Here is a 15531-nt window from a genome sequence, read left to right as displayed (position 1 = left end):
CTAAAGGACCTCACTGATACTGACAGAGATAATGTAGTGAACTAAAGGACATCACTGATACTGACTGACAAAGAGAAAATGCTCTGAACTAAAGGACCTCAGATACTGACAGAGGGATAATAATGTAGTTAGCTAAAGGACCATCGCAGATACTGACAGAGGGATAATGTAGTGAACTAAAGTACCTCGCGGATACTGACAGGGATAATGTAGTGAACTGAAGGAGCTTACTGATACTGACAGAGGTCATGTAGTGAACTAAAGGAGCTCACTGATACTGACAGAGGTAATGTAGTGAACTAAAGGAGCTCACTGATACTGACAGAGGTCATGTAGTGAACTAAAGGAGTCTTTGGCTAAAATGTTGCTAACGGTACGTGGTACCACTATACCGCCCCACGACAAACACAGCATTTTTCAGAATAAATGTTAATTGATACTTCCATTTTAGTAGCGTCTGGCTCTGCGCTCAATGTGAGGAGTTGAGACATAAACAGGAAATCGTTAGAAAAGTTTTTTATTACAGTAAAATGTCTCAATGAGGGAGGGGCTTGGTGTACAGGGGCGGGGCTTGGTGTCAGAGGGAGGGGCTTGGTGTGAGGGGGCTTGGTGTCAGGGGGAGGGGGCTTGGTGTCAGGGGGCTTGGTGTCAGAGAGAGGGGCTTGGTGTCAGAGAGAGGGGCTTGGTGTCAGAGGGAGGGGCTTGGTGTCAGAGGGAGGGGCTTGGTGTCAGAGGGAGGGGCTTGGTGTCAGAGGGAGGGGGCTTGGTGTCAGAGGGAGGGGCTTGGTGTCAGAGGGAGGGGGCTTGGTGTCAGAGGGAGGGGCTTGGTGTCAGAGGGAGGGGCTTGGTGTCAGAGGGAGGGGGCTTGGTGTCAGAGGGAGGGGCTTGGTGTCAGAGGGAGGGGGCTTGGTGTCAGAGGGAGGGGCTTGGTGTCAGAGGGAGGGGCTTGGTGTCAGAGGGAGGGGCTTGGTGTCAGAGGGAGGGGGCTTGGTGTCAGAGGGAGGGGCTTGGTATCAGAGGGAGGGGGCTTGGTATCAGAGGGAGGGGGCTTGGTGTCAGAGGGAGGGGGCTTGGTATCAGAGGGAGGGGGCTTGGTATCAGAGGGAGGGGGCTTGGTGTCAGAGGGAGGGGGCTTGGTATCAGAGGGAGGGGGCTTGGTATCAGAGGGAGGGGCTTGGTATCAGAGGGAGGGGGCTTGGTGTCAGAGGGAGGGGCTTGGTGTCAGAGGGAGGGGCTTGGTATCAGAGGGAGGGGGCTTGGTGTCAGAGGGAGGGGCTTGGTATCAGAGGGAGGGGCTTGGTGTCAGAGGGAGGGGCTTGGTATCAGAGGGAGGGGGCTTGGTGTCAGAGGGAGGGGGCTTGGTGTCAGAGGGAGGGGGCTTGGTGTCAGAGGGAGGGGCTTGGTGTCAGAGGGAGGGGGCTTGGTGTCCTTCACACAGTCACAGCAGAAGAGACCAAAAAGACAATATGAAAACAGAAATAAATGCTTATAAAAACAAAAAATATTGTTGTAATACAGAGATTTGGAACAGCGCGCTAGAACATACAGTGATAGGGGAGGGGATAGTACTAAAGAACATCTTGACTGTAGAAATGTTCTGTGTACATATTAAATAACTAAACATTGTAGCGAACCACAGCTACTTGACCTTTTTCTCCTCCCTCCCTTCAGTACAAACAGAGCAGGGTGATGACACACTCCCCCCTCCCCTCCGTCTGCTTTTCAAGCAATTTATAAAAACAGCGGGTGAAGAAGAGGCCGTGTTTACAGTCGGGGAAAAGGTTATGGCCGTGTATCAAATTTCACCCTATTCCCTAAACATTACTTTTGACCAAGGCCCATATGGTTCTGTAGTAGTACACTATATAGGGAATAGGGTACCATTTGGGATGAACCCTGCCTGTCTCTCCTTTTATTCTCCCTCTACACTAAGTAATAGATAGGAACCACACACTCTCTACACTAATACAGATATTATACCTCAGAACCACTCATTCTCTACACTAATACAGATATTATACCTCAGAACCACTCACTCTCTACAGTAATATAGATAATATACCTCAGAACCACTCACTCTCTACAGTAATATAGATAATATACCTCAGAACCACTCATTCTCTACACTAATACAGATAATATACCTCAGAACCACTCATTCTCTACACTAATACAGATAATATACCTCAGAACCACTCATTCTCTACACTAATACAGATAATATACCTCAGAACCACTCATTCTCTACACTAATACAGATATTATACCTCAGAACCACTCATTCTCTACACTAATACAGATATTATACCTCAGAACCACTCATTCTCTACACTAATACAGATAATATACCTCAGAACCACTCATTCTCTACACTAATACAGATAATATACCTCAGAACCACTCATTCTCTACACTAATACAGATAATATACCTCAGAACCACTCATTCTCTACACTAATACAGATAATATACCTCAGAACCACTCATTCTCTACACTAATACAGATATTATACCTCACTCTCTACACTAAGTAATATATATATTTTTTTTAACTAGGCAAGTCAGTTAAGAACAAATTCTTAGAAAGAGGAGGAAGGGAAGCGTTACTAAGTCCACAATAGTACATTTTGGTAGATAGAAGGTGCTCTTTGGTAAAAAGGGGTAAATTGGTCATCAAAAAGAAAGGAGGACCAAGGCACTCTTCATATAACTAATCAAAATGCCTTTATTTGTATGGCATGTTCAATAGAAACAAAGTATTTTTAAAATCCGACGCGTTTCGGCTGCATGGCCTTCGTCAGGGAGATTCTTATTTACAATGACCCCGGCCAAACCCGCACGACGCTGGGCCAACTGTGCACCGCCCAATGGGACTCCCAATCACGGCCGGATGTGATACAGCCTGGATAAAGAAAGTATACCTCAGAACCACCTACTTCGATGTGAAACGGTTCTTCCAATAGGACAGAATAGGTCATCAAAAAGAAAGGAGGACCAAGGCACTCTTCATATAATTAATTAAAATGCCTTTATTAGTATGGCATGTTCAATAGAAACAAAGTTGTTTAAAAACCGACGCGTTTCGGCTGCACATAGCTACAGTATTTCAGAAGACAGAATAGGCCTACTTCGATGTGAAATGGTTCTTCCAATCGTACAGAATAGGCCTACTTCGATGTGAAACGGTTCTTCCAATAGGACAGAATAGGCCTACTTCGATATGAAACGGTTCTTCCAATAGGACAGAATAGGCCTACTTCGATGTGAAAACGGTTCATATCATAACCAGGCCTATATCGTTATCACATTATGGTATTAATTAACTTATGCATAATTCATTTTCGTTTAATTACTTAACATGAAAGACAATTGAGCCCAGATACTTCACAAACTGAGCCTACCGGTAAATCCTTTTGGCCTATTGCTTTAGTCTAGAGCGGTATTCTGGTTCCAGTGAAAACCGGATTATTTTTTAAGACCAAAAACCAAATAGGCCTACAAGCTAATAGGACCAAAATAGAGTGCTGTAAACTGTTTATTCAACTGTGAAGTTTAGACTGAACAACTAAAGCAGGATTTCACAAAGCAAACTAAACATTGATTTGTGACAACACCAACACCCCAGCCAAACCAAAACCCTGGAGAGGGCTAGACCCAAACCCCTGGAGAGGGCTAGACCCAAACCCCTGTAGAGGGCTAGACCCAAACCCCTGGGGAGGGCTAGACCCAAACCCCTGGAGAGGGCTAGACCCAAACCCCTGGAGAGGGCTAGACCCAAACCCCTGGAGAGGGCTAGACCCAAACCCCTGGAGAGGGCTAGACCCAAACCCTGGAGAGGGCTAGACCCAAACCCTGGAGAGGACTAGACCCAGGCCTATACCATAACGTCAGACTAAACCCCATACTATAACGTCAGACTAAACCCCATACTATAACGTCAGACTAAACCCCATACTATAACGTCAGACTAAACCCCATACTATAACGTCAGACTAAACCCCATACTATATCGTCAGACTAAACCCCATACTATATCGTCAGACTAAACCCCATACTATATCGTCAGACTAAACACCATACTATAACGTGGGACTAAACACCATACTATAACGTCAGACTAAACCCCACACTATAACGTCAGACTAAACCCCATACTATAACGTGGGACTAAACCCCACACTATATCGTCAGACTAAACCCCATACTATAACGTCAGACTAAACCCCATACTATATCGTCAGACTAAAACCCGTCAGACTAAACCCCATACTATAAAATCTGACTAAACCCCGTCAGACTAAACCCCACACTATATCGTCAGACTAAACCCCACACTATAACATCAGACTAAACTCTGCTTCTTTTCTTTTTGGTGAAATGTGACCAGATTTCATTAATTTGACTTAGTTATCAAATAAAATATGCCAAGGAATTAAGCTAGTTAAAGCAATCAACTTTGAATTAGCTGTTGACAAACCAAAAAATATATATATATTTCTCTACAGGCCTAGGCTGTATCTCTTGGACTGAGGTGTCTTTCGGGAGAATCACATCGGAGAAAAGCAAACACTATATTATGATATGTGTTGCCAAAGAGATGAAGAGCCTTAATAAGTTAATGAATTGAACTTACCGCCAGGTCTGTAAACAATGTCATCTTCAGTAATGAAGGAAGTGATCTCTCCGTTCTCCATCCGTTCATACCTCGACTTCTTCTTGATCATCTTCTTCTTTCCCTTCTTCCCCGACTCCTCCCCCATTACCATGTTGACCCCGCCTACTGGCCCGGCCCCTCCCCTGTTCTCGTTATCCTCGTCCTCGCTCTCGGCGTAGTTCTTAGCGCCGCCCTCCAGCGTGCAGCTACGCCGTGGTCGTGAGCTCTCGCTCTCCCTGGACGCTTTGTCCCTCTTGTCCCGGTCTCTGTCCCTCTCTCTGTCCCGCTCCCTGTCTCGGTCTCTGTCCCTGTCCTTCTCCCTGTCTGGCTTGTCTTTGTCCGCGGTCATGATTCGCCACGTGCCTTCCTCAGTCCTCTCACGGCTGGGCCTCCGTGAAAGGTAGACTGTCAGCCTGGGCTTCAGTCTTCTGAATTGACCAATCAAATCCAGGGAAAATTCAGCCACACCAACAACCCCAGTGTTTCAGAAAAAGCTGTGGATAAAAGACAGAAGAAAGAGACATTAATGACAGGATAATAATTCAAAACCACAAGTTTACGTTTCTGGTCAGGAGCTGCAAAATAGTGAGTGGCCATTCCCCAATAATACCTCAATATATAAAGTACCTCAACACCTATATAATTTAGGTATCAAAAAAATACTTTTAACAGTTCAATATCTCTGGGGATATAAATATAATGTACTGTAAACCACACTTAGTGAGTGAAAGGTAATTTGAGAGGGAAAAATGTCCACCAGCCGACTACGCCACAAGGCACTTAATTCTGTCCCAAATGGCACCATATAATCTATATAGTGCAATACTTTTGACGAGGGCCCACAGTGTTGAGGCCTCTGCCCATCTCAACCCGGCACAGTCAGAAGACTGGCCACCCCTCAGAGCCTGGTTTCTTCCAAGGTTCCTGCCTTTCTAGGGAGTTTTTCCTAGCCACCGTGCTTCTACATCTGCATTGCTTGTTGTTTGACGTTTTTTGGCTGGGTTTCTGTACAGCACTTTGTGACATCGGCTGACGTAAAAAGGGCTTCATAAATACATTAGATTGACTGATTGCTGGACTGCTGAGCAGACCTGGGGTTCAATTACTATTTGAAATCTTTTAAATACTTTGAGCATTTGCTTTACACTGCCTGGAGTGCCAGGTGGGTCGGGGTTTATACATTTTGTACTGTTCCATTTTTTTCCATTACAACAGGCTAGCTCAATCACGCATAAATAAAATATTTATAAATGATTTCAAATACCATTTGAACTCAGTTCTGGTGTGGAGACTGGCTCAGTTTGGCTTCAGCCCTGTCTGCAGTCTACTTGGTTAGCTATGTATCCACACACACACACTGCCCTATACAGTATGACTAAAGAGGTAGTTCTCATTGGCCAATAATTTGCTTTTTCCCCACTAAAAACTAACTAGAAATATCTATAACAGCCCCCTGAGGGAACAGACCTGGCAATCAGTGAAGCAATGGTAGATACCATGGCCAGAGAGAGAGAGAGAGGGAGGGAGGGAGGGAGGGAGGGAGGGAGGGAGGGAGGGAGGGAGGGAGGGAGGGAGGGAGGGAGGGAGGGAGGGAGAGAGAGAGAGAGAGAGAGAGAGAGAGAGAGAGAGAGAGAGAGAGAGAGAGAGAGAGAGAGAGGCAGTAGTGAGAGAGAGAGAGAGAGAGAGAGAGAGAGAGAGAGAGAGAGAGAGAGAGAGAGAGAGAGAGAGAGAGAGGGAGGGAGGGAGGGAGGGAGGGAGGGAGGGAGGGAGGGAGGGAGGGAGGGAGGGAGGGAGGGAGGGAGGGAGGGAGGGAGGGAGGGAGGGAGGGAGGGAGGGAGGGAGGGAGCCGATTACACCCAGCCGTCGCCACGGCTTCTATTAATGACCTAATGATGAGTTATCACGACGACCGCTGAGCTGTGGAGACACACAGGCCAAACAAACTGTATCACTGTATATACAGACACACACACCCACACACCGGTCTGCCAAAATCCATCTCTCACCCTTGTGGGTGTCCATATAGACAAGTCTGTCCTGAAGGTGTGAGTGACCTGAGCTTTGATACTGCAGCTCTACACCTAATCCCAGCTCTGCTCTGGGAAACCCACCACAGGATAGCTGCTATAGACTCTAACCACAGAAACACCATGTTATGTTGGCCAGGGGAATCAAACATACACGCGAGGGAGTCCAATCCGGCCCGGATTTTGACAGCGAGGACATTTTCACTGCGGCCCTCCAGACCTTGTTGAAAACCAAAAGCTGCCCCCGGGGCAAAATTAGTTTGAAACCCCTGATGTAGGCCACGCTAATCAGATCAGTGACATAACACCCTTCACCTGACAACAATAATGATTTAAACATTAGCAAATATAACTTAAGGTTACACAGTGAAACAAGAGCCCTATTCTCCATTAATTGTCTCAAATGAGATAAATGATCTCAGAAAATGACAAACAAAATTAAACCAAAGAGTGAAAAGAAACATTAACTGTAATAATGTAGCATGTTCTATAATAATGAACAGTAATAATGTAGCACGTTCTATAATAATGAACAGTAATAATGTAGCATGTTCTATAATAATGAACAGTAATAATGTAGCATGTTCTATAATAATGAACTGTAATAATGTAGCATGTTCTATAATAATGAACTGTAATAATGTAGCATGTTCTATAATAATGAACAGTATTAATGTAGCATGTTCTATAATAATGAACAGTAATAATGTAGCATGCTCTATAATAATGAACTGTAATAATGTAGCATGTTCTATAATAATGAACTGTAATAATGTAGCATGTTCTATAATAATGAACTGTAATGTAGCATGTTCAATAATAATGAACTGTAATAATGTAGCATTTATATAATGACTGGGATTATCACCAACTAGCACGGGTTACTATGACGACTAGGATTATCACCAACTAGCATGTACTTGCCTAGTTAATTAAAAGGTTAAATAAAAATAAATAACATTGATATTAAGTGTTTATAAAATTATTCCTTCAGTTTTTATGTTCGTATTTGGGCTAGGCTGCTTTTAAACAATTAAGTATATGGTCAAATTGTTTGAGAGTGCTGACCGCCTCCCCTCAGATTCAAGGTGCGTGACGTGTGATGTGCAAGAGGCACGGTACTTCAATCTCCGGTCTTGTTACCATTTAATCAGAACGAACAACGACTCGAGTATGTCAACAGAAGTCTTTAGAAGTTTAGATGTTAATCTTTATTAAATTTGTCAAACATGACTAGCATTTAAGTCTATATTTATTAGAGCCCGACAGATTTATCGGTTGACCGATATTATCAGCCGATATCAGCCTGTGGATGTGAAGGGGCAGGTGAGGCCGTGAAGGGGCAGGTGAGGCCGTGAAGGGGCAGGTGAGGCCGTGAAGGGGCAGGTGAGGCCGTGAAGGGGCAGGTGAGGCCGTGAAGGGGCAGGTGAGGCCGTGAAGGGGCAGGTGAGGCTGTGAAGGGGCAGGTGAGGCCATGAAGGGGCAGGTGAGGCTGTGAAGGGGCAGGTGAGGATGTGAAGGGGCAGGTGAGGATGTGAAGGGGCAGGTGAGGCCGTGAAGGGGCAGGTGAGGCTGTGAAGGGGCAGGTGAGGCTGAAGCAGTTCCAGATAAAATCCCCAGGACCCTCTCCTCGGAAAAGGAGGGTGAACGAGGAGGGAAATAGAAGAAGGCAGGGGAAAGGACAGAGAAAGAGGAGGGAAATAGAAGAAGGCAGGGGAAAGGACAGAGAAAGAGGAGGGAAATAGAAGAAAGCAGGGGAAAGGACAGAGAAAGAGGAGGGAAATAGAAGAAAGCAGGGGAAAGGACAGAGAAAGAGGGAAATAGAAGAAGGCAGGGGGAAGGACAGAGAAAGAGGAGGGAAATAGAAGAAGGCAGGGGGAAGGACAGAGAAAGAGGAGGGAAATAGAAGAAGGCAGGGGAAAGGACAGAGAAAGAGGAGGGAAATAGAAGAAAGCAGGGGAAAGGACAGAGAAAGAGGAGGGAAATAGAAGAAGGCAGGGGGAAGGACAGAGAAAGAGGAGGGAAATAGAAGAAGGCAGGGGAAAGGACAGAGAAAGAGGAGGGGAATAGAAGAAAGCAGGGGAAAGGACAGAGAAAGAGGAGGGAAATAGAAGAAAGCAGGGGAAAGGACAGCGAAAGAGGAGGGAAATAGAAAAAGGCAGGGAAAGGACAGAGAAAGAGGAGGGAAATAGAAGAAAGCAGGGGAAAGGACAGAGAAAGAGGAGGGAAATAGAAAAAGGCAGGGGAAAGGACAGAGAAAGAGGAGGGAAATAGAAGAAAGCAGGGGAAAGGACAGAGAAAGAGGAGGGAAATAGAAGAAAGCAGGGGAAAGGACAGAGAAAGAGGAGGGAAATAGAAAAAGGCAGGGAAAGGACAGAGAAAGAGGGATGAGAGAAGCATCTTCAGGGTCTAGCTCCCTACTTCACCATTTACATTACTGAGATGGAGTCAACAGGCTAACCTAGCAACCTCCCAGGCAGCCCCACAGCCAGCCAGCCAGCCGCACAGACAGCCAGGCACACAGGCAGCAAGACAGCAGATCAGGGCTTCAATCAAATACAATACAACTTGTTTCAAGTAAATTCTGTGAACTGGTTTGTGTCACAAACGGCACCCTATTCCCTACACGGTGCACTACTTTAGACCAGAGCCGTCTGGTCTAGACCAGAGCCGTCTGGTCTAAAGTAGTGCACTATGAAATAGGGTGCCGTTTGTGTGACATCCCTGGTAACCACCATGTTGTGGCTCTTTAAGCAGTTAGCACCCCCCCCCCCACCAGGGGTCACAGAAAAGGCTTCTATCACCAAAAAACTGATACACACAGTCATGCAGACTCACTCACACCCTCCCCCTCCAGGCTTTCAAGTCTTCATGATGTTGTATTCACTCTGTTCCGTCACACAGGCAATAACCAAGTTTCCATCCACAGTCCTTAATGAGAGTAAAGTCATACGGACCGTATAAAAATAAATAAATCATGTTTAGTTTCGGTACAATTTTATGAACGCCGACAGATACTTTGGTGGGAACATATGTGTCGATAAAATTAATTATGCGAGAAATGGCGGTGGAAATGCCTTTATGAGCAAATATTGAGTCACACGACGATGACACGTTGTGTGGTTCTCCCACTACAGTTTACTAGGCTACAGATGAAATATCTTATGATGAACGTCACAGGATGATCAAAGTGCATAGATGAGCTCCTTTCTAATTAATATCGAGCGTCTTTTTCCTGGTGACATGATTGAGACTTGACTGCCGATCGACAAATATTCTCTCTCTGATCCATAATAATGTCATCATGCAGCCGACCCGTACTGTATCTGCCAGCTGTTAGTTAGAGCTCAAATGCCAAGATCCAAATGACATGGAAACACATTGACCATTCTATATTTATTCAGTACATGAAAACTTAAGCGGGGAAAAAGGTACATTTTGTGTGCACTACGTCATCGAAACACACTGCGTTTTATCTGCAACAAGTCCGTTTGGTGTAAACACATCACTGGTGGGGAAAATGCTCATCTTTTCTTAATGCAGATTTTAGAATATTCACATGAAAATCTGTTGCCGATTGGATGGAAACCTAGCTTCCGCCCAGCTACCGCCCAGCTACTGCCTAGCTACTGCCTAGGTACTGCCTAGGTACTGCCTAGGTACTGCCTAGCTACTGCCTAGCTTCCGCCTAGCTACTGCCTAGCTTCCGCCTAGCTACCGCCTAGCTACCGCCAGAGACACATAATTTTTATATTTACATTCCAGTCATTTAGCAGATGCTCCACTAGAGACTGACAGGAACATTTAGGGTTGACCTGTCTGACCTTGCTCAAGGTCAGACAGGTTTCATCTGGTCAGCGCATGAATTCGAAACAGCAAACATTCAGTTACTAGCTCAACGCACTTAACCGGAAGTGCTACCGTCGTCGCCGTGGTTTCAATCCAAACCTGGCCCAGGATAAACATCCCATAATTGGCAGTCAGGTTAAACGGACTAGATTAACTAGACGGAGAAGCGACGCTGCGCTAATGGTTTATCACATTTAGTCGTTGATTATTACACGGTTGTGAAATGTTTTCTAAAAGCTTGTTATTAAACCTGTCAACATGTTTGAATGGAGCCTGTATCAGCAGTACTGAACAAATAGCATGAACAAGACAACGCAGCAGAATTGCAGCAAATTCTGACAGAGAGCTTGGAATGATTTTTCAATCCAAAAATTATGACGTCGCAAATTGCGACAGGCAAGGATTTGGGGCTGGGATTTAGTTGCAGAAGGATTTCAGAATGAAATGCTCCCAAGAATACAGAGCAATACAGCAGAGCACTACAGATTAGCAGAGCGATACAGATTAGCAGAGAGATACAGATTAGCAGAGAGATACAGATTAGCATAGAGCACTACAGATTAGCATAGAGCAATACAGATTAGCATAGAGCAATACAGATTAGCATAGAGCAATACAGATTAGTATAGAGCAATACAGATTAGCAGAGCGATACAGATTAGTATAGAGCGATACAGATTAGCAGAGCGATACAGATTAGCAGAGCGATACAGATTAGTATAGAGCACTACAGATTAGCAGAGCGATACAGATTAGTATAGAGCGATACAAATTAGTATAGAGCAATACAGATTAGTATAGAGCAATACAGATTAGTATAGAGCAATACAGATTAGCATAGAGCACTACAGATTAGCAGAGCACTACAGATTAGCAGAGTAATACAGATTAGCAGAGCACTACAGATTAGCAGAGCACTACAGATTAGCAGAGCACTACAGATTAGCAGAGCAATACAGATTAGCAGAGTAATACAGATTAGTATAGAGCACTAGAGATTAGCAGAGTAATAAAGATTAGTATAGAGTAATACAGATTAGTATAGAGCACTACAGATTAGCAGAGTAATACAGATTAGTATAGAGTAATACAGATTAGTATAGAGCACTACAGATTAGCAGAGTAATACAGATTAGCAGAGTAATACAGATTAGCAGAGTAATACAGATTAGTATAGAGCACTACAGATTAGCAGAGTAATACAGATTAGTATAGAGTAATACAGATTAGTATAGAGCACTACAGATTAGCAGAGTAATACAGATTAGTATAGAGTAATACAGATTAGCAGAGCACTACAGATTAGCAGAGTAATACAGATTAGCAGAGCACTACAGATTAGCAGAGTAATACAGATTAGTATAGAGCACTAGAGATTAGCAGAGTAATAAAGATTAGTATAGAGTAATACAGATTAGTATAGAGCACTACAGATTAGCAGAGTAATACAGATTAGCAGAGTAATACAGATTAGTATAGAGTAATACAGATTAGCAGAGCACTACAGATTAGTATAGAGTAATACAGATTAGTATAGAGCGTGAATAAATAGAGTGAATGCATTCAAAATGGCACCCTATTCCCTATTTAGTGCACTACTTTTAACCAGAGCCCTATGTCAAAAGTAGTGCACTGTAAAGGGAATAGGGTGCCATCTATGACGAAGCCTGTGTTAACATTATGGGGGTAAGAAAAACCATAATGGTGTTCAAATACAGCCCTGTAAACAACGAGGCTGATACTGTGAATACAGCCCTGTAAACAACGAGGCTGATACTGTGAATACAGCCCTGTTACCAACGAGGCTGATACTGTGAATACAGCCCTGTTACCAACGAGGGTGATACTGTGAATACAGCCCTGTAAACAACGAGGCTGATACTGTGAATACAGCCCTGTTACCAACGAGGCTGATACTGTGAATACAGCCCTGTTACCAACGAGGCTGATACTGTGAATACAGCCCTGTTACCAACGAGGGTGATACTGTGAATACAGCCCTGTAAACAACGAGGCTGATACTGTGAATACAGCCCTGTTACCAACGAGGCTGATACTGTGAATACAGCCCTGTTACCAACGAGGCTGATACTGTGAATACAGCCCTGTTACCAACGAGGGTGATACTGTGAATACAGCCCTGTAAACAACGAGGCTGATACTGTGAATACAGCCCTGTTACCAACGAGGCTGATACTGTGAATACAGCCCTGTAAACAACGAGGCTGATACTGTGAATACAGCCCTGTTACCAACGAGGCTGATACTGTGAGTACAGCCCTGTTAACAACGAGGCTGATACTGTGAATACAGCCCTGTTAACAACGAGGCTGATACTGTGAGTACAGCCCTGTTACCAACGAGGCTGATACTGTGATAGTCTAATGTGAACGGGTGGAAAAACCCAGACCCCCGGAAGGTACTTTGTGGAGCATTAAGCATCATGTTGGGATTAGCTGTTTGTGTTAGACTAATAGTAATGTATTAAAGCTAACCTAACCTGATACCCTGAGATCAGCAGCAGTAACACAGGAGGCAGCGTGTAGGACAGACAGGCAGGCACACACACACACACACACACACACACACACCCACACCCACACACCCACACACACACACACCACACACACACACACACACACACACACACCCCACACCCACACCCACACACCCACACACACACACACCACACATACACACCCCACACATACACACCCCACACACACACATACGCACCCCACACACACGCACCCCACACACACACACGCACCCCACACACACACACCACCCCACACACACACGCACCCCACACACACACACACCCCACACACACACACACCCCACACACACATACACACCCCATACGCACCCCACACACACCCCACACATACACACACACACACGCACACACGCACACACGCACCCCACACATACGCACCTCACACACACGCACCCCACACACACGCACCCCACACACACGCACCCCACACATACACACCCCACACACACACACAACCCACACACACGCACCCCACACACACGCACCCCACACATACGCACCCCACACATACGCACCCCACACACACACACACCCCACATACACACCCCACACACACGCACCCCACACACACGCACCCCACACACACGCACCCCACACACACGCACCCCACACACACACACGCACCCCACACACACACACACACACCCACCACACACACACACACACACCACACATACACCCCCCTCCACACACACACACACACACCCCACACACACACACCTATTCCACAGGCCGATGAGCCGCGACCTTTCCCCTCAGCAAGTCAAGAGCAAAGTCCTATTTTTAGCCTCCATTTGGGGATAGTTCTGAAGGTAACGGGCAGTACTGTGGCAACGATAGCAAGAGGCATTCAAACATAACATACACATTTAATACACAGCAGTCTAATAACTTCAGTCTAGCTAGCTACTGCGATGGAGGAAAACGTTTCTAAGAGACAGTAGCCTACAAAATGAACATCTCCTGAGGAAAAACCGGCGAGGTTGTGTTTAAAACGCTTCTACACACGATTCCCTCTTAGTGAGGGGCGTGCTTTTGAGGGCAATGTAAGTCGCAGGCTGGGCGCCCCGTTGGAGTGACTTCCTGTCCCTGTGTCAAATTGCACCCTGTCTCGTATATAGAACGCTATGAGCCCTGGTCAAAAGTAGTGCACTAAGTAGAGAATAGGGCGCCATTGGGCCCTGGTCAAAAAGAGTGCACTAAGTAGAGAATAGGGCGCCATTGGGATAATAGATAATATAACCAAGACATCTACACAGAAACATTATGACAACATAGAATTTAAACCCCGCCAGAGAAGATAATATTACACAGAAACATTATGACAACATAGAATTTAAACCCCGCCAGAGAAGATAATATTACCAAGACATCTACACAGAAACACGTGGGATTTCATCATCAACAACAACTCCTACATTTTATCAAGGCAGGATTAACAGAAGCTCCCCATTGCCCCCTATACACAAAAAGACTGTTGGTTGTTGGGTGTTGTTGACAGACGCATCACAGCCTTTGTGTGTTAGTTAATCAGATATAGAGAGAACATCAGCTTCTGTACAGAGACAAAACAATACTGAAATCTGACTGTGTTCCCAATGGCATCGTATTCACTTTTATTACCATTGATTATTTATTAAACTCTTATTTTACCAGGTAAGTTGACTGAGAACACATTCTTATTTACAGCAAGGACCTGGGGAATAGTTACAGAGGAGAGAAAGGGGTGATGAATGAACCAATTGTGTAGGGTAGAGCTCCCCAACAAGCGGCCCGCGGTCCGAATTCGGCCCATGGGATGATTTTATTGGGCCCACCAAGTTTTCTGAGCAATTTTGTAAAAAAAAACAAAAAACGATATTAACAAATAATATCCAGGCCTTTATAGCCTATCGTCTAGTTGGGCAATAACAAGGAAAAAAATAGCCAGGCCTTTATAGCCATATAGTCTAGCTAGGCTATAACAAGGAAAATAATATTTTTTTGTGATAACTGCACTGGGATTTACATTTTGTGTGTGTGGGGGGGGGGGGGGTCGTTTTACGTTTGGTGATTTTTCTTAACGTTAAGGATCTCAATTTTGTTTAAACATTCACACCTCTACTTTAAATGATTATGTTTTGGTCAAATACTATATCTGTTTAAGTTACTTGCGGTGAATTTGTATTGTACAAATGACTTAGAATTATGTTCCGGCCACCTGACCATTCGCTCAAGAGAAAGAAGGAAGGGAAAAAAGTATCCCGGCTGAATGTAAATTGGGGATCTGTAGGGAATAGGGTACCAGATTTAGGATGTATGCCTAGTCTAATATAGGACTGAGCGACGCTTTTCAGAATATAATATCTGATGTTCCTCTCTTTTAAACATCTTCCTCTCAGATCTTTCTATCAGTCTAATGATCGCTTCCATCAAGTCAATTTAAACCGGTAGATGTGAAA

The 15531-nt window shown here is 44.8% G+C and overlaps 1 protein-coding gene across 8 annotated transcripts in view; it reads right to left on the bottom strand.

The window, feature by feature from the left end:
* rerea (arginine-glutamic acid dipeptide (RE) repeats a) overlaps positions 1 to 15531 on the bottom strand; it is a 346416-nt gene that overhangs the window by 218595 nt on the left and 112290 nt on the right. For all 8 annotated transcript variants that reach the window (XR_011671486.1, XM_071373178.1, XM_071373177.1 and 5 more), the window contains one exon: positions 4634 to 5148. Coding sequence is in view for 7 of the 8 variants with exons in the window: in XM_071373178.1 (XP_071229279.1) it covers positions 4634 to 5003 (370 nt within the window). In the remaining variant the exon portion in view is untranslated. The remainder of the gene's footprint in view (positions 1 to 4633; positions 5149 to 15531) is intronic.

The sequence above is a fragment of the Salvelinus alpinus genome, chromosome 28 (genome assembly GCF_045679555.1).
Source record: "Salvelinus alpinus chromosome 28, SLU_Salpinus.1, whole genome shotgun sequence".
NCBI classification, from domain to species: Eukaryota; Metazoa; Chordata; class Actinopteri; order Salmoniformes; family Salmonidae; genus Salvelinus; species Salvelinus alpinus.
This window is presented reverse-complemented; position numbering and strand designations above follow the sequence as displayed.